The 24,505-nt window shown below is 36.0% G+C and overlaps 1 protein-coding gene across 1 annotated transcript; it reads right to left on the reverse strand.

Moving 5' to 3' along the window:
* Nucleotides 1-3,159: 3,159 nt before the first annotated feature.
* Nucleotides 3,160-23,512, reverse strand: LOC136748612 (cadherin-like protein 26). The gene is made up of 16 exons (XM_066702519.1): nt 23,384-23,512; nt 18,879-18,998; nt 18,255-18,404; nt 17,556-17,697; nt 16,869-17,032; nt 16,493-16,624; nt 15,919-16,101; nt 15,321-15,640; nt 14,691-14,833; nt 14,291-14,521; nt 13,455-13,679; nt 7,119-7,240; nt 6,381-6,488; nt 6,113-6,247; nt 5,513-5,581; nt 3,160-5,243 (listed from the first exon to the last, which is right to left on the reverse strand). Exons 1-16 carry the CDS (start codon nt 23,417-23,419, stop codon nt 5,037-5,039), a joined length of 2,487 nt encoding a protein of 828 aa, XP_066558616.1. The 5' UTR covers nt 23,420-23,512; the 3' UTR covers nt 3,160-5,036.
* Nucleotides 23,513-24,505: the final 993 nt, after the last annotated feature.

Here is a 24,505-nt window from a genome sequence, read left to right on the forward strand (position 1 = left end):
ATGGAAAGCAAATGTATGAAGCTAGTAATTGTTGCCAGTTGCAAGCAGTAATGTATTGTTAATGTTAGTTGCGCTATAGGCTGCCTATAATAATTATATACATTATCATATATATTTTCTATGTATTCCCTTGGTCTTTAGCTTGGCGTAATAAATTAAGGCAGTTGTGACCTTATTTAGAGTTTCTAGAACAGCATTGAAAAGGTGTTTTCTCAGGCACTCCTATTTGCAAACTAAACATGAATAGTTTCCAAACTAAACATCAGGTGCATAGGCCACCTTTAAAACTCTGATATATGAAGCAAGAGTAATTTCTTCCAATGGAATATACTATGTATTTAACATGATTTATGCAGTAGTGTGTAGTTTCTTTACATCAAAGAATTTAGTGTTTATTAGAATACAGATCTATATTTTTAGACAGCAACACATGCAATTATTGGAAGTAATTTAATAATAAGAGCATCTCTAATTATATATTATAGGTAGCTGTTTTCACATATTCTAGTCAAGTACAGAACATGTATTAATCAAATTTTATTGTGGCTGGTTATGGAGCAGAACAAAACTGCAGCTGTAATCTACAACCGCAAAAATCAGTAAATCATCATGCTACTAGGCTATATGTCAATTGCACCTGATACATTTGTCAGAGGGATACAGTCAAAATGCTCTATGTTGTCAGTATCAGGAACTCTGCAGATGAGGTAAATACTTTATATGTCTCTTGCTTGGTTTAGAAAATATGCTCACACTACAGAATAATAGGGTTACATATCAGGGCCCTTTTTCAATAAAGGTTTGAAAAAACTCTCTAAAAAATACATTTATTTTAATTCTTGCAAATCAATTCCAGACTTCATTATAAGTCAATAAAAATCTCTCATGTCTGTTTTGAAACCCTCGATGGAAATGTATTTATGCTGACAGCAAAAAAAAAGGCTTTGAGATCAAAGCACAGCGATCCAAGTTCTTTTTTTAATACTGCATACCTTTTTACCGACAAGTGCTGCCTCTGATTTCTTTTCATCTTTGTTAGCGAAGAAAATCCAAACCAAATTATCTCAACAAGGAAGGAATTCTAAATTAGATTCAGGGGACACATCAAATCACAGGCAGTTTGTGATTGATCTTGTGTACAGCTCTTCGTATACAATCACCTCTGTACAAAGAGGTGAATGACTGCTTCTCAAAGCTGCTCTTTTGCCCTTAGAAAACCCTGCCTTAGTCTAATTCATGTAACATCCCCAGTCCCCCACATATCCCTTACAGTGTATATCAAAAATGTTCAAATGTATAGAGAAATTGGTCTTTTACTCCAAATGTTGCCTAGTTGTTACTTACCATTACCTTCTAGTTCATAGCATACAGAATAAATATTTATATAGAACATATTTATTGATCAAATACCAGGAGAAATGAGACTGTCTTTTTATCACGATTATTTTTATAATGATCTCCTTGGTGGAAATGACATTAAGATTGGTCAGCATAATGTTAAGTCTAAAGTAGTGATTTCCTGTATAAAATGTGATATGTGGTTATGGGCCACCGTATAATACTGGGAATGATGAGAGGTGGCTTAAAAAAGCAGTGCATTACATCAGAGCTAGTCACAAATAACTCATCTTCAAATCTAGTTAAGGCGCACACAAGGAAATTGAAGAGTTTTGTTCAAACCGGAGATTTAAGATTCATAGTTATCGTAGCTGAATGATGTATGTCAAATAAACTAAAAACAAATTAATATTGAACCGACTAGCCTGGAAGCTTCTTGGTGGTTTATAGAAAGTATTTTTTTTTTTTTTAAACTCTTCAGTTATCAGCTGTTCTATCACTTCTTGGATCACTTCTTAGACCTCATCTGGATACTGTGTACAGTTCTGGGCTCCACACTTCAAGAAAGACATCGCTGCTCTAGAGGCAGTTCAGAGGAGAGCAACCAGACTTATTCCAGGTCTGAAGGGAATGTCCTACTGAGAGACTGAGGAACTGAACATTTTCACCCTGGAACAGAGGAGACTACGTGGGGATTTGATTCAAGTCTTCAAGATCATGAAAGGCATCGACCACATCAAACCAGAGGAGCTTTTCCAGATCAGCAGGGACACACGCACCCGGGGACACAAATGGAAATTGGGCTTCAGGGCATTCAAAACGGAAAACAGGAGACACTTCTTTACACAGAGAGGCGTCACAATCTGGAACAAACTCCCCAGCAATGTGGTAGATGCTGAAAATTTGGGAACATTTAAAAATAGACTGGATAGGATCCTTGGATCACTTAGTTATTAATGGACACCAAACGAACACGATGGGTCAAATGGCCTCCTTTCGTTTGTAAACTTTCTTATGTTCTTATTTCCATCTCAGTGTTTTTCCTGGTTGCCTGTTAGCAGATTCAAGTACTTTACAGACAGATTAGTAACCATGCAAACCAAATCTAAACAATCTACCGGAAACACAGGTATTGAAATCCTTTCCTGATTGAACTGTCTGTTGTTAATGTGCCATCACAACGTGACACTTCTGTGTAGTTGCAGCAGATGAGAAATGTACCAAATGGGATCCTCCTTTGTCATGGTATCTCTGAGGGTTAAAACAAACAGGTCTTTCTGTAAGACACACAGCTACTGCATGTGCAGCCTAGCAACATCTGTTGTTCTTTTTTTGTATTGCTCTGTATTTTGTATTGACATTAAAAAGACTTGGAATTAATTAGGCATGTAAGAGAATTGGTTAAAGGCTTACATAGGGGCTGCCGAGCTTTTACCTTTCTGTGGTGTCTTTCAAAAGCATAAAAAAACAAGAATTTAAACAAATAACACTTGATAAATGCGGCACTGTCAATAAAATACCTTGTGATTAATAATAAGTATTCTTTGCTCACAGCTGGCTCAATAAAGGATTAAGGATATGCTCATGATATGACCAGCCTGCAATCCCTATTTACACTGAAAGCTATAGAAACTTTGTGACATTTGTGTAATTTCCGTGAAAAACATCGTTTTGATTCTGTTCCATAAAGGGAGACATTATACCAATGAATTAATGTAATTTTACAATGTATGCATCTCAAATGAATCACTCAAAGGTTGCAGATGCGTTCTTTCCACAAGAGTCATCAAGCTAATTTCAAATTAAACAAACCCACAGGACTCCCTAAATAATCTTTATTTATAGATATGCTCATGTGTTTGTCCACAGCCTTCAGGGAAGTTGCAAAACCACAGCCTGTTACACAATTCATAACAAAAGCAACCAACACCCCAAACATGAACTTAAAGGCATAAACATACACACAGATATATTCAGTGCTAGACATTGGTAGACCCAACTGTTGTTTCACTCTCATTTGAGTCTCAGAGGGTGTTGATGAGAATCTCAAAGTGAGTTGGTTGCGTACATCCATCAGTGCCATAGCCTACATAAAGAAGGGATAAGTTGACATCCAATACTATTTTGTAAGTGTCAACTAGCCTGTCATTCAAGGCAACTCATTCACACACCACAGGTCTAGGAAAAAAGAGCTCAGATTTGTTGTCCTTTTCTGTTAAGACTATTTCTGTTGTCACTCCATTGTTTTGACTGATTTGTTGGACATCTATGGCCTAATATTCCTTGAGCTTGTGTTAAGAAACGAGATGAACCTGTCTGTGTTTGTGGTAGACATGACACAATGTAGACATCCCAACACTGGTGTGAAAATCCGCAAACAATGTTAAAATGTGGGTGTACCCATTATCTTACCCACTACTGGGTACACAGATCAATGTTGTCATGTGTTCTTCTTTTTTTACAATAACAAATGTTAACATTTAATTTCAGTAATTAACAAATGAAAGAAAATGTAGATGTCCATCCTTCTCATTGTTCATTACAATGCTAGTGGTGGTGTACTGATTCACTGTTTCCCATCCCCATGTCTTTCAATTTAAATCTTTTGGCTTTTGCCCTTTTTTTCAAAGACAGGAAAAAGTAAAATATTAGATGGTCACTGCAAGACCAAACTGCATTAGTTTCACATCACTGTTATGGATGTGCTCCAAAAGGTTCTTCAGGCTATTGAAATAGATTGTTTAGTGCAGGACAAATGAGGCCATCCATTGAAACTTGTGATCAACACATATCTTCCCCCCAGCACTGCTATGTAATATGACTGTTATTGTACAAAATGGGAGTAGATTAAATAGTATTTTGTACATATTTATATACATATATTAATCTGAAAAGCACCTTTAATACTGCTACCACACAGAGAATTTTACAAATGTCCAGATTCTGAAATATGGATATTCACATTCAATTAGCCATTTTGTTTTTACTTTTTTTACTCTCTCTGCTACCAGCACACCATATACCCTGCATTAACATTGCACTGTAGATTCGGAGCCTACATCATGAAGTAAAAGAAACCATCTACATACCATCTACATACCATCTACCTTCCCAGACACCATCCTTCCAAGTAAATCAAATACATTCTATGTACACTTTGAATATTGGGCAGTTTTGCCCCACTAGATTTGAAGGGATTTTAAACTATTCAAAAACTCTTTTGTTTTCGGAGAATCTTTATGTTTAGGCTATGTCTTTTTTCACTGCATTACTCTAAACATAAGTGCGTATCAAATATAAGGGCCTCCTGGTGAAATCCAACAATCGATTATTCAAGATCTGTTTGACTTCTGTTTCTTAGCAGGTATTGACTGTTTTCTATTATTGGAATATATTCCTGGTATATATTCCAGAGCTTTATAAGGCTTCATTTGAAGATATCTTTTATTCTTTAGCTACATTTGCTACAGAATTGTACATAAAGAGGTATAGTGTCAACTGCCTTCACTGCTATTGTGGCAGATAATTCTTCACTTTATTCCATTAAACATAATCTATGTATCTGTCCTTTTTTAAAATGGAATGTCTCCTTTATATTTTTCTTCATATGGGAAAAAAAACCTGTATGCAGGATGCAGAAACCTCTTTCTAGCCTTGGCCTGTCTCATCATCACAAAATGCTTTCCAGTTGACATGTTCTAATGTTTGTTCATACTGGACATACAAATTGTGGCGAGTTGAGTGAACTGTGGTCCCACGTGTAGCATTTGGTCAGGCACAAACTCAATGTCAGTGATAGAAATGGCGTCTAGGTCTGCATCAGTTATGGAGTCGACTTCATAGGCATACACATGAGGGTCATAATCCTGGTGTTCAGTCTTGTTACCTTGTATTGTGAATAGTCTCTGTCCACAGAAACAAACAAACAACCAAATCAGTTACTCAAAAGCATGAATGATATAGCCTAGTCTTAACTGCGTCTTGACCCAGTACAATTAATTAATTAAATATCAAATATCTTCAGTCACAACACAAACAAGAAGATATTTATATTCAGGTAAGAATGCAACCTCATATTAAATTAGCTGACTTTATCTATTTATATGTAAAATCTCAGACACGGGCATTGCATATTTTATGTTTCCTTAATATATTTAGGATTATTTTAACCTACCTTTTCAAGCAGGGAGTGTAATGCTTCTCTCTGGGAAAATAATTCACTTTGGGCTCTCCAGTTGTGATTCTTTGGGACATTAAACAAATACAGTTTATTAAGGAATACTGGTTGTGTCCAATATTGTGGTTTTACTGGGATTGTCACTCTGGCTGCTATACATTTTCAATGTTGTATTTTGTTTTCTATACATAATTCACTATAGTTTTGCATCTCTACAGCAGTTGACTAATTGGCAGAAGGCATGTCTACATGAAGAAACAGTAAACTAAGAAATCAATAAAATCTAATTGGCCTCTAACTTATAATAGCTCTGATTAACTTTAATTTAATGAGGTTTAAAGTCAAGTTATAGAAAATGTATTAATTAATAAAATTAAGATTACAATTTAGTTTTGTAGTGTCACTTATCCAGTTCCTCTATTGAAGTAATTTCAAAATAAATATATAATCATAGACAATCAAGAAATAGAATTGAGAAGGTAGAAGATAATATTCTAACCAACACTGTGTATGCTAATAATATGAATTATTCCAGAAGCATCAGATGATGTCATCTTGATTTCATAACGTTATTCCAAGTCACCAAAGAATACTCACCTTTACAGAAGTGGTGGTACTGTGAAAATTGCTGTATTGCCCTGGATTAATTCCAGTATTGCCATAAGCATGACGGAAAGAACTGCGAGCAGAACCATGATGGAAAGAACTACAAGCAGAACTGTTTTGATAACCCTGCAAAGAAATAAATATATAAAAAAAACATTAAGCTCTGTGAAAATATTATCCACATTTTGAGCTTTACTGAAATTAGAAAATCTATTTTCTGATGCTGATCACTGAAGACAAATATTTATATGTGGCCTACCATATCAACCTTATCATATCTGCTCGGTGGAAGTATCCCATTCTTTCCTGCATAGCTGAATTGACTTCCGACTTTTGTTGCATTGATAAGTTGTGCATTATGAGGGACCTTAATACAGAAATTGCAAATATAAAAACAGATTAACATTATTTAATACAAAACATTTTTTTTTCTCAAAAAAATCTCTAATGCATTTGAAATGTATTCACATTTTGATAGCATAAAAATAATCCCTTACATGTTTGGGTAGAAACGCATTAGACAGTAATGATTCTGGTATCTTCTTTTTTCCATTGGCTTATCAAGTGAAATTGAATAGGCTCTGAATATCTGTTTAATTATGCAGACTTAAAACTTTTATTGAGTAATTCTGCTTTAAAAGCAGACACAAACACTGGCTCAAACTCTGATTTGATCTGACACCAAAGTCCTCAAATCCTAACTGACGCCAATCTCATGGACTTTGGAAGTCAGTGTCAGACGGTTTATCTAATTTGTCTTGAGCTGGACTCCCAACAGATGATTGTAGTTCCAAACCAACAGCAATCACACTTATAGTTATCAACACTTAAGTTAAGTGTGAAGTGTTTATTGAATTGTGTAATAGACCATTTTAAAAGTAGATAAAGAGATAATATAATATTCATTCTAAAATCTATGTTCAGAAAACAATTTTGGGCCGAATGACAAGAGCTGTATTTTTCAGATTCTAATACAGGAAGGATAAAGACATCTTACTGTGCAGTCCGATCCAGGTGTTTCAGTATTGAATACCAGCAACGTGTTCCCTCCATCATCATCAATTTGAGCGCTTTGTTTAATGTGTCTGCATGAGAGTACACTTGCCAAAAGCACCAAACCTTTCAAGCAAAGAGGAGAAAGCATTAAACATCTCCTTTACAGCTGTGGGAGAGTTACATTTTGGTTCCTGCCGATGTAATGTAGACAATATGTTCAATAACTAATTCTTTAGATCGATTCAAGTGACGTTTTTGGACTGGCATTTTGAGACTCACAGCCAGGTTAGCCACAGGTTAATAACATATCACTGGAGTTTGACGCAATACAGTTTTAAGTTTAAAATATGTGTACATTTATTTGCAGGGGCAGGACATGTGTATTGTGAACTTGCGCATAGGGATGCACCGAAATGAAAATTCTTGACCGAAGCCGAATATAATGAAACACTTGGCTGAAGGCCGAATACCGAATACCGAACACCGAACACGTTTTTTTGCATTTTTTTCCAATTATTTTGCCAATTTTTTCACCATTGCATAAATTAAATAGTCTAAATGTACGTTTTACTATTTTGTCTTGCTTTTCAAAGTACATTCCAACAGATATTATACCAACAAAACAAGTATTTACAAGTTGCCACAGAGGGAGACAGGAGAGTACAGGTGAAAGGTAGTCATCTTGTTGTTTGACTAGTTTCAGACCAGTCTTAGCATTGCTCATTTTGTTTTAAGTTTGCCTTAATTGACGTTAGCATTGTCTGTAGTTTGCCCAAATTGAAGTCAGTTCAGTTTAGCTGCTGAGTTGGTGAAAGTAAACGGGTTGGAGAGGGGAGATTTTGTCTAGGACTAGCAGGAATTCTGTTGCAGGAGGAGCCAGGTGGGGCCAGTTAGGTGTGAATTGGGGGTAGGTAGACAAAAGCTACATAAAGCAGCTGTTGAGAACGAGCTGTGCTGTTTCTCATTGACAAAAGTTAGGCAGTTGACTAGCAGCAGGAACCAAGAGACGTATATAAAAAAAAAGTAACATTTAGAAGCATGTGGCCACTACAGTGTCAGGTTTGCAGAATGATTGCCTTCCTGGATGAACTCATCCAAGAAGGCTTCATTTGTGAACGTTGTCAGCAGGTTGAAATCCTAGAGATCAAGGTTCATGATCTTGAGGCTCAGCTTGTCGATCTGCGCTGTATTAGGGATTTAGAAGAATTGGTCAATCAGCCCATGAGAGAGATGGTGTGCACGCCAAAACCTAGGAGAGTTGAGACCTTAGAGCAGGACAGCGTAGAGAACTGCTGGGTTACAGTAGGTCGTAACTCCAGAAAAGGGCGTGCACAACCCCTAGAGACACCCCAACAGCTTGAATTGCCCAACAGGTTCCAACTGCTGGACACCGAGTTGGACAGTGACAGCTCAGAGGGTGATGGGGGGGCAGTTGAGCACCAGAGCACCATGGTGCCCACTCCCCCCCAGAAGAAGGAGGTAGTTATAGTAGGAGACTCAATTCTTAGAGGTGTAGATCACACAGTGTGTTCTAGTGACAAGGAGACCCGCATGGTATCTTGCCTGCCTGGTGCTCAGGTTGCAGATCTCCCTAAACTAGTAGACGGGCTACTGGCCAAAGCCGGGGGGAATCCACTGGTCATGGTCCACATTGGAACCAATGACATAGGAAAAGGTAGTACAGAGGTTCTGCAAGACAAATTTAAAGAGTTAGGAACAAAACTAAAGAGCAGAACCTCCATGGTAGTTTTCTCTGAAATACTTCCAGTACCACGTGCCAGGCCAGGGAGACAGGCAGAGATTAGAAAGTTTAACACGTGGTTGAAAGCTTGGTGTAGGGAAGAGGGGTTTAGGTTTATGGAGCATTGGTCTTTCTTCTGGGATAGATGGGACCTGTACAAACTGGACGGTCTACATCTAAACAGAAGGGGGGCTAATGCATTTGGAGAGCGTATGTGCAGTGAAATTGAGAATCATTTAAACTAGGAACCAGGGGGGCAGGGAGCTCTGACAATGGGAGATGTTCCACTAAGGAAAGAAAACCAAGGGAAACTGCTAGTAGGAAAGTCCTGAAATGTTTGTACCTCAATGCCAGGAGTATAAGGAACAAGATGTTAGACTTGGAAGCCACAGTGCTGGTGTGTGACTATGATGTTGTAGGAGTGACAGAAACATGGCTTACAGAAAATGATGGGGATGAATACAAGTTGGAAGGATACACACAGTTTAGGAGAGACAGGCAAAATCGAAGAGGGGGTGGGGTAGCATTATATGTGAAAAATTACATTGAGGCAGAAGAACTTGTATTAGATCCCAGTAACGGAACAGAATATTTGTGGGTGAAACTTTTGAACAAGAGATCTGGAGGATTAGTGGTAGGAGTGTGTTACAGGCCACTAAACTCAGATATTCAGAAAGATGCTGCATTGTACAGTGTAATCAGGACTGCATGTAGCAAGTGTAGTGGCTGTTATAATGGGGGATTTCAATTTCCCAAACTTAGACTAGGAAGGCCCAGTGGGGACTACAGAAGCAGAAATAGAAATGGTTGAGATGGTAAATGACTGCTTTCTAACTCAATTTGTCAGGGAACCAACCAGAGAGACCGCATGTATTGACTTGATCTTTTCAAATGACCAAGATAGAGTCAGGGGGACAGTAGTTAGAGAACCAATGGCAAATTGTGATCACAATATGGTTAGCTTTGAGGCATTCTTTCAAAAAACAAGGTCCAAGTCTAAAACAATGAGCTACAATTTTAGGAAAGCAAACCCTGAAGGTATGAGGCGGCACTTAGAAGAGATAGACTGGAGCACACTGGATACAGAGTCAGTTGAAAATGGAAGGATATATTTTAAGAATATACTACTTGAGGCTCAGGAGCAATTTGTACCAAAACTTAGCAAATTGAGGAACAAAAAACACGGGCCAAAATGGTTTAATAGAGGTATGCAAAAAAATATCAAGAGAAAGAAAATGTTGTATAGCGCATACAAAAGGGATGGTGATGAAACAAAATACATAGAATATGTTGAGTTGCAAAGAGATCTTAAGAAAGGGATCAGGAAAGCAAAGAGGGAAATAGAAAGAAACATAGCTCTTGGAGCTAAAACCAATGCAAAGAGCTTTTTTCAATACTACAACAGTAAGCGGTCAATAAAGGAGGAAGTGAAACTGATAAAGGACAAAAATTGAGGTATCTTGGAAAACGAACAAGATGTGGCAAATATTCTAAATGAGTATTTCACAGGTTGACAATCAGTCCAGTCAAACCCTAAGAGAGATCAGGATAAATGAGGAGGAGGTACCAAAGGGACTAGCAGAATTAAAAACAAACAAATCACCTGGGCCAGATGGGATATTTCCAACAGTACTTAAAGAAATGAGGGAAATTATTTATAGGCCGCTAACTAAATTATTCCAAATGACACTTAGAACAGGGGATGTGCCAACTGACTGGAAGACAGCAAATGTCATACCAATCCACAAGAAAGGGGACAAAACTGAGCCAGGAAATTACAGACCAATCAGTCTCACCTGCATCACCTGTAAAATGTTGGACAAAATGATTAGACAGAAAATAGAGGAGCATCTTAATGAAACCCATATTCTTGGAGATAGTCAACATGGGTTTAGACGAGGCAGATCATGTCTTACTAATTTATCAGAGTTCTTTGAACATGCAACTGCAGCTGTAGATCACGTGAAACCATATGATATGATATACTTAGATTTTCAAAATACTTTTGATAAGGTTCCACACCAAAGACTGATCCACAAATTGGAAGCTGTAGGCATTCAGGGTAATGTAAGTAAATGGATTATGAACTGGTTGCTGTATAGGAAACAGAAGGTGTCGATTAGAGGAATTGCTTCTAACTGGAGTGAGGTTGTTAGTGGAGTTCCACAGGGATCAGTACTAGGGCCTTTGGTTTTTCTAATCTATATTAATGATCGGGACTCTGGGATAGTTAGCAAACTTGTCAAATGTGCAGATGATACTAAAATAGGTGGCTCAGCAGATACAATCTTGGCAGCACAGGCAATTCAGAGGGACTTAGATAATATTCAGTTGTGGGCCGACACCTGCCAAATGAAATTCAATGTGGACAAGTGCAAGGTATTACATGCAGGTAACAAAAATGTCCATTATAATTACACTATGGGAGGTACAGATCTAGATGAAGTAACGCATGAGAAAGACCTAGGAGTCTATGTGGACTACTCACTTTCTCCATCCAAGCAATGTAGGGAAGCAATAAAAAAGGCAAACAGAATGCTAGTGTATATTGTAAAAAGTTTAGAATTTAAAAAAAGGGAAGTAATGTTAAGACTGTACAATGCGCTAGTTAGACCTCATCTGGAATACTGTGTGCAGATCTGGGCTCCACACTTCAAGAAGGATATTGCTGCTTTAGAGACAGTTCAGAGGAGAGCAACCAGACTTATTCCAGGTCCAGTCCTACTCGGAGAGACTGAGGGAACTGAAACTTTTCACCCTGGAACAGAGGAGACTATGTGGGGACTTGATCCAAGTCTTCAAAATCATGAAAGGCATCGACCACATCAAACCAGAGGAGCTTTTCCAGATCAGCAGGGACACACGCACCCGGGGACACAAATGGAAATTGGGCTTCAAGGCATTCAAAACGGAAAACAGGAGACACTTCTTTACACAGAGAGTAGTCACAATCTGGAATAAACTACCCAGCGATGAAGTAGAAGCTGAAAGTTTGGGAACATTTAAAAATAGACTGGATAGGATCCTTGGATCACTTGGATATTAATGAACACCAAACGAGCACGATGGGTCGAATGGCCTCCTCTCATTTGTAAACTTTCTTATGTTCTTATGTTCTAACAAAGCACAATATAACTTAAAATAAATTAGTAAAGTAAAAATATTTGGCCATCTTTGAGCCCCCCCTTCTTGAATAGCCTATATTAGGCATCTAACTGACAGCTGAAAGAATGTAACGTACTCTGTATGCCTACAACAAAAAAGTTCATTAAAAAGTGCATTGAAAAGAGTGCAAAAAGTGGATGAACCCACAACAAATTAATTATCGTACTAGACATAAGCCTACTTAGCCTACTTCTTCAGGAAAAGTTGCCGGTTCTTCTTTATGAAAAGTAGTAAGACAAGTAAGACAAGTACCTAGGATCGGAAATGGGATAAAATTAACTTTTTCGGCCACTAGCCACTGTGTCTGGTAGAAGGAAAAAAACTTACCAGCCACTTGGTATTTTTACCAGCCAAAGGCAAACATCACCAAAAATGCATGAAGGTGCATAAATGTGTGGTGAACATGTTAAAATGTGGCAATTATTCAGGTAATTAATCAAATCACTATAACAAAATCTAATAGCCAGGTGTGTATGAGGGAAAAGGATCTTGATAGAAAAAACATGCGCTCACACAATTTCTACTTGCAAGTGTTTGACCAAAACACTGCATTCTGTTGAATTATAACACTTGCTAGTAGAGGCGGGAGCATCATTTTCAAATTAATCAATCACATATGAAATAACATGTCAGCTAATGAGGATCTGTATAAACACACTAACACATTCGAAGGGGTGTTATATGATTACACATTATTGCTCTTCATACTCCTCTTCCTCTTCAGTGCTACGCCCTTCTGTGGGTTTCTGCACGTCATTAAAAAGATTTCATTGGATTGGCTAGATATTCATAGAGTCATGGTCTGTGGTTGGGTAAAAAATATATATTCTGTAGGAATGATGACAGACAGTGACGTCCTTTCCATTGGTCAATACCGCACGCCAGCAAAGACGCAATGTGAACAAACTGCACGCTTCTCTTCAGCAGAATCTCCGCTACGCAGCAGAAAATGAAATGAAAACACTAATAAATACGTTATACTGTAATTGATGCAATTGATGAATACTTATCTAACACAACAACTTTGTTGAATTAATATCTATGTAAAAATACATTATTAGAAGACGTATGGAAATGGCATAATAACAGCAGACCTGTCAACTCTCACGCCTGTCAGACTCTAGTATTATTGTTTCCTGACATTATCACTTTTTATTGTCACAATTTCAAATTAACTATAAAGGTTGTGACTATTTGTTTTATAAAGGAATATTTTGCAATTACAGCTGTAATTGACCGAGCAATATGTTTTTCTTTTTCATTTTTTTATACATTTTCATTCAATTGCCAGTTTAGCAATGTGAGCTGCAATGAAAATGCCTTAACATTTTTAGCTTTTTTTGTTATTTTCGGTTGCCAAACATTCGGTGCATCCCTACTTGCGCAGTAGACATTGACGTGACACAAGGAAGTAAAGAATCCTGGCCATACCCAGCAATAGAAACATGGCCACAAACATGATCCCTAGAGCCCCGCCTCCAATCTGTGCTGCTGTGGACATCCTGTGTCTGCAGTTGGGTGGCAATGAAGTACACTTGCACACAGTCACTGTGAGGTTGTGTAGAGCCCAGTAATCCTGTCTGTCGTAGACTTTCACAGATAGCTCATACACTCCACTGAAAACCTTGCTTCCTCTGATGAGGTTAACAGTCTCCCCTATGAAATGACACACACATGACATCAGGAACATTTTGAACTAATATGTTACAGATTTGGTAAGGAGATCATGGCCCAGACCAAATCAAAATGTCCACAATCCTTTCAAAGGCAAATAAAAACACAGTACTTGATGGGATGTTAACATTTGATAAAAGAACTGTACTGTGGCAAACACAAAAGCTGCTGTTAAACATTATATTTGTTATTTTTTTTAGTTTTTATTTGATCCAGGTGATTGCTAGGTCTGCTTAGTTTTAACCCTGAGTTTGTAAAACAACTAAAGAGAAAAATATTGCACTCTTCTTTTAGATACTGAAGTTACCATTTAAAATGTGCAATATCTAAGTTTCGTAGCTTATTTCTGTGATTTCTTGCCATTTCATAATATTGTTCTGCCATTAACTTAACAACACATCAAGGCTACACTTACGATTTAGCCACAGAAAGTACAACAAATATAAAAATATGCAGGTATAAAATGTTTTAGGGTCTTTGCCCTTACTGTTGGGGTAAGTAGAGCAAAGGGTGAAGAGCCTTTATGAAACAGCACTTTTATTTTACTATATTTTAAGAACAATGTGGTACAGAGTGCAGTGGTCAGGCTTTACCGTAAGTGGGATCCAATCTCCATTTTCCCTTCAGTTCTTTCGCATTGAGCAGCTCAAAGCGGAATGGCCCAGAGTTATAACCTTCATCTATGTCTTCAGCCGTGATATTATTCATTGACTCTCCATCTGCCATACATATGTCTATCATGTTCGAAATCAGGGTGGGCGTATTGTCATTTTCATCATTCACATAGATTTTCAACAACACAGTGCCCGTCATGGGGGGCTTTCCTGTGATAAAGAAAAAATTATTGCTTTATCACTTGGAACTTTGACAATTCCCCACAATTCTTTGTAAAAAGTTGTATCTGTTACATGGTTCTACAAATTAGACTTTGCCTTCTTTATTGTAGCTAGTAAACTCAGATGTAAATGTGAAATATAGTTGTACAGGTCTTACCATTATCAACTGCATGTATAACCACAGTATAGGTATTATTCACAACATATTTGCTTTCTCTGTCCACTATGCCTTTTGTTGTAACTGCACCCGTTTTAGAGTTCACAGTCACCCACCCTGCTGGGTCTTCTGCTACTTTATACCTGTTACAAAAATAATGCAAAGTTAGCCAATGGATTTATTTGTACTTGTTCACACTGACTAAAAACATATCAGAAATTGTATTCAAAATTAACTCAGTAGGATGGTAGGTCAGTATTTGGCCTTTTTCCAAAATAGAAGCACACATTTTTAATTAAATAAAAGTGGAAAAAATCATTTTAGATTCTTTTTTTTTTGGGGGGGGAGGTTCTAGTCTTTATCCATTGATATGTTTAATTATAATTAATTAATTAATTATAATGAAACCAAGTCAAATCACATTACAAGCTTGTATCTTATTTAAATTATGTTTATAATTAGTAAAACGTGGCTTTAGACAATACATTTAATGACCATAAAGTACAGGTTTATACTTTATTATTGTGTGTGGCTCAAAGTTTGGCTTTGGTCTAGCCCTAAGTAGGCAACTGAAAACAATAACTTACTTAAATTCAAAAGTCTACAGGGATTTTACATCTCGGTACTTACGTAATTACGCTTAAAAGGCCACTGTCCATGTCTGTGGCAGTGACATTCTGCAGGAAATGACCAATCTTTACGTTTTCTTTCACGTAAACCTTCTCAGTGCCTTTTTTGAATTCTGGGGGGTCGTTGACATCTTCCACAGTGATGACCACGCGCTGATTCACTGATATAGATGATTTCCCTTTATTTCTATCAAGATGTATAATTTCCACATCCCACAGCCCCCTTGGTTTCTTGTTCTTCACAATGCATGAGAAATAATCCTCCTCGTTCTTCACTGAGATTGACAAGTTCCACAGGATGCCACTTTCAAAATCCAGAGGCTGTGAAACGAGCAGAAGAGGTGGAGGGCACTGAACGAGCATGTCAAATGCAAGTCTACTCAGTTGTCCTATTATGTGGAGTTACACTTGTGACACATGGGGTCCTCCAAAAAGAGACTGCACTTAACTAAATACATATCTCTAATTTGATATTTCCTTTTAGGTATACTTAGCCAACTATATAAAAAACAAACCAAACCCCAAAGGATGGAGAAACATTAGCTGCAGAAATTGAGTATCTCAGGTTCCATATTTCTAATGTGATTTTTTTATATTACCTTAATAACTTTCAAGATTCCATCATTGGTCTTTTCATCAATGTCGATCTGAAAGTGGCCGTCTTTGTCATCCTCAATGTAATATCGTACTTTCCATGCAGGTGTGGATGGCTTATCTTTGTCGGTCACCTTTATAGTCAGAACAGTGACGTTCGTCTCCCTCTCCTTCACCTTTCCAGTTGCCTAAAACACCAGACCAAACACCACACATCGGCCAATTGTAAAGACGAGCTGTATTGCAATGTTGCTCTGGCCAGGCAGATATGTGAATAGTGGTTTCAAAGGTACTGTACTACCTTTGAAACCACTATTCACATTGTTTTCTTCTAAATACAAAACCCCTGTTTAGTAACTGACAATTGGTTGAATACAATCTTAATGTTTATTATAATATTAATCTAGGACAACATACACAATATAGCAGTTTTAACGGAGGTACCTGTGTTTTATTTTAGAAACACCCCCCAGTTTTTGCATCCAGATTTTTGACCTGTATACCTTTTCATCTCATTAATAAGAAACAGTAAATTGTGTGAAAGCAAATGTTTTTCTTATGAATAAAATGGCTACTTACCATGGGGCTAACAAGGACCGGAAGATTGTCATTTGCATCTTCTATATTGAGAACAACTGTAGTAGAGCTTGACAGCTGTACTTTATCACCCCTGTCTTTAGCTTCAACAATGATCTTATATAGAGATGTCTCCTGAAGAAAAGAAAATGTAAGAATCTGAATAAATGGTCATTCAGTTTTCCACCAGTTGCAGACCTCCTGTTACAGTCCAAGGGAAAGATTCAAATGGAAAGAGCTGCTTTGAAGCTCATTATAACACTTCAGAGGAATTACTCGCTTTAAGGTCAACCTCACAATATGGAGTTTTAAACTGAGGTTTGGGAGGAGGACAACCCCACTCACGTCTGACTTTCCAGGCATCGGGCAACACACCTACCTCATAGTCCAAACATCCTTTGAACTTTATCCTCCCAATTTGATCAATTTCAAAGTCAACATTGGATGTTTTTGGATTCACTGAGACAATCTTGTAATTGACGGTTGAGTTCACGCTATTGGGCATGTCTCTGTCCATAGCGTGTATGACAGCAAGTATGTCTCCTTGGTGAAAAAGAACAATTAAACATTTAAACTGAGACAGAAATGTAGATACCTAAGTAAATGTCCTTTTTGGGCTCACTAGTAACACTGGGATTTAAATTATTGGGTCACTTAGAAAGAAACAGAAACTGTAAATAAAGGTTTATATATTTGAATCTAAAATATAATTGTAAATATGTTTTAACTAGCATTTGACCTCAGATACACCTATGGCACTATTACATGGTTCACATAATGTCCCTCTAAGGAAGATGGCTGAATACAGCTTTGAGAACCAATAGCTATATTCTGTTTTCTGAATCATGGCTGATAACGGTTTGATTGCCAGTGATAGTGTATGGCCACTAGATGAGCAGTAAAACAAGAAACATAACAGTTGGCAAAATGATCATTATTATTTTAGTATTTATTTCATTTGAAATAACCAGGCTTTGTGTATCTTATTATACAATTGCTTGTTTCCATCAATAAGAAAATAACAACAAAACCTCAGTGAAGCCCAGTCTTGGAAAAGTATACATACCTTGTTTCATTGATTCTTTGACTGTAAAATTGTATAGATTTAACTGAAAAACTGGTGCGTTGTCGTTGATGTCCAAGATACTTATATGAACTCCAAGTTGTGTATCCACAGCTTGATTAGGATTTAGTGCTGTGAATACCAGCTGTTAAAAAAGACATACACATCATACTAAAACTTATATTTTATGTTCCCATAACAGATTTAACCAAAAAAGGAATACTTTTAAAATAGCACCGGCTTAGAAGACATATACAGTGAAATTTGTTTGGTGGATGTGGTGAGAAGCTGAAATGGATCTGTTCAGGGTCAAACAACTAACTAATGTAAATTGTTAAGCTGATTTAAATAGGGACACAGATCACAGTGCATTGTGGGAGCTTGCAATTCATGAAAGCTAATTCATTACACATTTGAACTAACATATCAGTGTTCAAATACAAATACTGGAAACACAACATTAATGTTTTTCTTTTCTTTTTTCCCAGTTAGGCAAATAATAAAAGGAGATTTAACCAGAAACACACCCAAAGTTGATAACCCAAAGTTATAGACATGCACAGCCCTCGCACCAGTACACATGTTGTGTATTTTATGATATCATCTTACAAAAACTGACCTCATTCATTTCACATTTTGTAATAACATACACAAATAGAAAATAATTTGATTTAAATGTTATTAGCAATGTTTTCTGCTTACCTCCAGTTTGGTGTACGTTTCATAATCTATCTCTTTTATCAACATAATTTCTCCATTGTCCTGATTGATTTCAAGACTATTGATGGGTGGCTTGTTTATCCCCTGGCCTGTCAATGTGAACCTCACAGTGTAGTTACGCTCCAGCACAATCTGAAGTACAGTGCAATCATGATTTTAATTATAATATTGATGTGAATATGTACATTTAAACACCTATGGTTGAGGATTACCATTTAATATTTTGTAAGTCGCCCTGGACAAGGGTGTCTGCTAATAAATAAATAATAATAATAATAATAATAATAATAATAATAATAATAATAATAATAATAATGGACTAATCCCAAGGCCCAGACAGATTTTAGTACTCAGCGAATGTATTGTATTGTAAGGTAAGGTAAAGTACACATAAAGTAACCAATTTTAAACAGGCACAAGCAGACAAACCTGTTTGTGCATATTATTAATTGCAACACAAAAGCAAAATATTACATTATATCCTTATTTTTAGTGACACCTCAGTTGAGGTAAAATCAGCACCAAATGATTTAATTAATGATAATTAATCATTATCATCATAAACTCACAAAATGAACAGAAGCATTTCAAAATGAGTGTACTTACTTTTCCAATAACATATGGGATAGACCTCTTATTCCCTTCCTCAATGCTAAAGGATTCTATGATCCAGTTTCGCTTCTGACGTGCCAGTACTGCCGAAGAAGCTTTGAGCATGTCCAAGTGCTGAGAAGAACAAAAAAAAAACTGCAGTCAAGAGCACACCTATAATTGTGCTCAAAATACACTACAAATGAGTAACACAATTAAAGCACATTCATACACTTTAAGCAACATGTGATAGGACAATGCTGAACCTAACATTTCCATTGATCCTTTTAAAATTGCATGCAGACTTCTTCAACAAATTTATTTGGAGGAACCTGTTTTAAAAAGAAAGTAAACACTCCTCCTTTTTGAAGCAAATTTTTATTTTTGAAAATAAATACATATATCTTATACACATATCTCGTAAGTATTTTTGATACAGATAAACAAAAGGATCACCAAGGCGACGTAGAAAGAACCAATACAAAAACAAAGTAGGTTTTATGTTAATTTGTATAATATTTGTAATTTTATTGTCTTGGACTGGAGACATTTATTTTAAAATTGAAAATCTTCTTTTTCAAAATATACTTATGCACACATAATTTGAACAGTTTTATAATGGTGACAATACATTGTTAGCTTGGAGGTGTTGTAGATTTGGGAAACCTAGACAAAAAAAGCAATAACATTTTCCAGAATGTGTTATCATTTCATTTTTCACTATTATGAAAGACACAATATTAGCAGAAGTCATACGAACATTATAATTATGTATTTTACTGTTAGTACCCTTAGGCTAAATGCTTACTGTGTTACGTTTTATATATTTATTTTGTTGTTGTTATAGCTGGTGACAGTAAACATGTTTTTAAAACACAAAACAAGACACTAACAGTAAGGAATAGTAGCTAAACAAATATATTTACTAGGAAGCTAACGCATGGTGAAATTCCTCTCTGGTATGTTAGATTTTAGTACATGACATTAATGTGTCAGTTGAAAGAGATTTGGTGGTTACCTTAGGCCTTACTCATAAATTCGGCACATACGGCAGGGAATGCCAATAGCCATCACATACAAATGTCTATATAAATGACAAGTCTATGGATGAATAATTAAATTGAACTGATTAATTATAATGTTGTAATCCATCGTATACTTAGATAAACCATTTCAAGCGCACACTGTGTGTAGATTTTTATGTTATTATCAATGATTTCTTAGTATATGCCTTTAACCAGGCAAACAGTTTTATGTATCTCACATGTGCTTACCAAAGAACAGATATGCAGTCATCAAATTAGAATACTAAATCCTGGAACTGCAAAACACATTGTTCTGGTCTGTTTCAAGTCAATAACTATTTTTAAGTATTTACACAATATTGATTTTCAAGTCTTATTGACCTATTTTGTATTTTACAAAATTACCAGAGAGGAATAAAAAAAAAAATAGAATCTAAGAATTGTACTAATTGAATATCTACCTGTGTATCTATCTATCTGTAATATAGCATTGGGGGGATATATACTTGTATTTCGCTTGACCAGTATGGATGATAATGTAGGCCAAATTTGAAAATAAAAATACAGAGAAAATAATAAATAAATAAATAAATGTTCAAATAAATACATGAGTAAATACATAAATGATCCAATAAATAAATACATTGACATTTATTTATGTATTAATGTATTTATTTATTATTTTCCCTGTGTATGGATTTTATGCTGTATGCTGGCAAAGCCAAAACTGAGACTAAATGCTGCACCCAAGTGGTGCACATTATAATATATATATATATATATATATATATATATATATATATAGTAATTTACACATTTATTCATACCTTTGATTAAGGACTAGACCAAATCAAAACTTTAACCCTCTCACAAATCACAAATTTCGAAGATGTACCAAATTGCATTTTGATTTATACATAGTATAAAGTGTCAATAAATTAAACCATTATATAGTACAGATTTGTACTGTGCGATTTGAGGGTAGGTTTTGATTTGGTCTAGTCCAGTGCTGACAGTGGTGACAGAAGTATGCTCCATAAATTTCCCGCCCCACCCCCTCTGACAAATTGAATTCAATGCTGGTGACACAATTTGTTATAGGGGTTATAGGAGGTTATACATAAATTCTTAGTGGGAATATGCCAAGTTACGTGCACATACGCAAAGTTCCCTTCAAATGAATAGGGGCCTTGACTACACCACTGGTCTAGTCCTAAGTATAGTGAAAAGTAACCACAGTTTAGTGCTTTTTCCAATGCAAAAAATAAGGAAAATAGCATATCTGTCAAAAATAGTTACATATTTGTCTAAATATACAAGGTTAACATTTATTCATCACATCAAATTGATGCTTCCTGTAGCTTGCGAGTTGCTTATTTCAGATTGTACCACACCTTTGCTATGGATTGAGATATGGAGATCGAGAAGGCATGTCGGGAATGTTGATTTTGTGATTTTGTGTTGATCTAAAAACAAAAAAGTATTGAAATGGCCGGAGAATCTGAATTACTGAAGTTGAATAAAAAATAAAAAAATAAAAACTCCTCGTGAAATTTGTGGTGCAAACTGAAAAAGCAATTCACCAGCTAAAGCCATGAAACCTGGATCCTGGAAAAGGTTCTGCATGGAGTGGTGGTTGAATATCTCTCCTGAGAAGGTTCCTCACCTACTGAGACCCTCCAGGAAGCCTGCTGTGATTATCAAAGCCAACGGAGGATTCACTAAATGCCGGATGGCCGGTGTATATATGGAACTATTCTAGACAGATATGCTTTTGGTGTATACAATATTGATATTATGCCATTCTATACTTTTTAATTGATTGGTATACAAAATACTGAGAGCACAGCTGCTATTAAAATCAATGTATAGAAGCAAACACGTGTGCCTTTTCCTATTACGTTCAGGAGTATGAAAAAGATTAACATTACAGGCTAGTAACTTTGATTGTTTGATTGTTAAACAGACAAATATCATGCAGTGAGTTAAACAATATTCAACCGCTGGGCTGTTCTAATTTATTCAAATTAAACACTAATTTAAACTGAAAATGAATATAGTTAGTTAGTAACTGGATAGTGTGGTACTAAACTACACAAACATGTCTGTCAGAGGACACGGCAAATGTGGAACAAGGAGTGGAGCCTGGACTTTTAAAGCTGAATGTATTTGAAGGGACAAGTTAGGTAATATATTGTTCAACTCTGTTTTGCATCATCAAATTACATGATCGTGTGATAATGAACCCAAATCGACAACATTTTATAATAATGAACTTAATTTCTATGCATACATAAGAATAACTTAAATCACAAAATCTCTACAGGGGGGAAGTAATGATAAATTGTTTACATGTGTAAAAGCTGACAGATATATAATTTACCATTCTAAAGAAGTGCTCTATGATGTCAATGTTTAATAATAATTACATCACAGAGAAAATATATATTAGCACTTGGGTGTACAGCAATACAAATTCTTTTTTTTGGACTATGCTGCTTCACTCATTTTCACAATTGCATAAAACAATCATTTCTAGAATTCTCAACCATTTTTGACATGATGTAAGTCTGTTTTTCTAGTTTGCACGTGTGCAGTATGCTCCTGTGGTGGTCCATTATCAGCGAAGCAATCTTTAAACACCCCCCCCAAGCTCCATAGCTCGTTTCATGTTCAGATCCAAAAACTGTAGCCTTTGAAGTATGTGCTTAAACCTGCATAGCAACCTTGTCATTTTAATACACTGTACCAAAAATGTAATGTTACACAAAGAAAAGCACCTCAAATGCCTCTCATGCAGTCCTAATGCCTTAGAGTAGAGTTTTGTTGGGAAAATGTCATACAATGTGTAAAAACTGTAAAAAATGCCGTTCTGTACATGGTGTGAAGCTTTGGGCCTTTATGAAGAAACAATTTCAAATGCAAGCTCAATTTGCCTGGGGGATGCGGGGTTCCTGATAAGGCATTCCTGATAAAGTTTCAGGTTCATGTATTTTACAATAAAGAACCTTATGAATATTATTGTAATTTTCAATATTACCAAATTTACTTTTAAGGTAAGTTTATAACTTTTTTAATACTTGTTTTAGATTTGTTTCAATCCACTTATGCATTCCCCTCCCAAAAAATGCGGACCTTTTTATAATTTTGCTATTGAAATGATTATCTTTAAACAGTACTAAGTACAATGGACTGTTGATTCCAGGCTTGGGTAAATGTGTCAGATAACATAATAATAATAATTATAATAATAGTAATAATAATGTATCATCATAATCATCATTATCGTCATAATCATCATAATAAAAATAATTATTATTTAAGAATCATTTCTATGAATTGTATCATATGTGGATTGTTCTGGAATGCACAGCAAGCCTCTTCAGGTCATTTTTACAGTAACCTATACAGTACCTGTTCTCTCTATTTACTTTTTGCTAATTTAAAAACCAACAAGAAAGTCAATATTGCAAATACATTTTTAAGCATACTTACTGAAATAGTTAGGAGAAGTACAATAACAATCTTCATTGTGCACCCAAAACAGGTTCAGTTATAATCCCAGGCACAGATGGCTACTATTTCTATTCTTCACTCTCCTATAGTGCAAGTAGAACTGAAACTAGGGGCTTGACTGTTTAAGTGTGGGCAGGTTTGTGGAGCTGACCCTGTGATGTAACCTGTTCCAGGAAATGCCACAGGCACATACAGTCAAATACTGCTGTGTGTGAATACACTGTTAATACAGTGACAGGTTCAGAAAAGCAGAGTTTTTTACATTATTCGGTCAGGCACAAGAAGAAGATTGAAGATTTGATTGTGTTTGTTGTTTTTTGTTGTTTTTTGTGTAAATGTTCAAATCTAACACTAAATGGCACACAAACAAGAAAAGGGCTTAATGGAGTTGTTCTCCCACCCTTCTTGCTCCACTGTGACCCAAACTCACCTTGAAAACATCTCATTAGCTCAAGTGTCCTGTGACAAGGTCGATTTTCTTTTCTAAACAAAGCCTTCAAACGAATCTTGAAACTGACACTGACATTGTAACGCCATTCAAATCCAGCACTCTGAAAAATGTTTATTTACCTGTAATAAATAAACACACATATAGACATGAAACATCTATATTGACTTTTATTAAAATTAAGTTATGTCTGCCCTATGGGGATTTTAGTTTCACCCATTAATAAAAACAAAAATGGTTATTTAATTTAATTTGCGTGGGTTTTTAATATAATCCAGGGGGGAAAACAGTGTAAGAAAAAGATACATGAGGCAAAAAAATGTTTTGCTTCAGAGAAACATAAAGCTAGCCAGTGGACTACTTATGTGCAGTCTAAAATTGTTGTGGTAGGAATTTGGCATACATGTATTGATTGATTGTACATTAGAAACAACCCTGTGCTAGTGAATCTGTCAGTGCAACGGCTAACACCTGGAGTGTGTTAAATTTGAGGGATATTAGGCTATTGAAATACATTAAATAATCAGGAATCTGTAAAAACTGAGACCAGTGTTTGGTTGTGTGCTTATGCATTGGGAATCACCTCCAGTCCAAGAAACCCTAAAATTGCACTGTCAAACTGCTAAATCAACCACACAACATAACGTTAAAGA

Source organism: Amia ocellicauda, chromosome 4 (assembly GCF_036373705.1).
Source record: "Amia ocellicauda isolate fAmiCal2 chromosome 4, fAmiCal2.hap1, whole genome shotgun sequence".
NCBI lineage: Eukaryota > Metazoa > Chordata > Actinopteri > Amiiformes > Amiidae > Amia > Amia ocellicauda.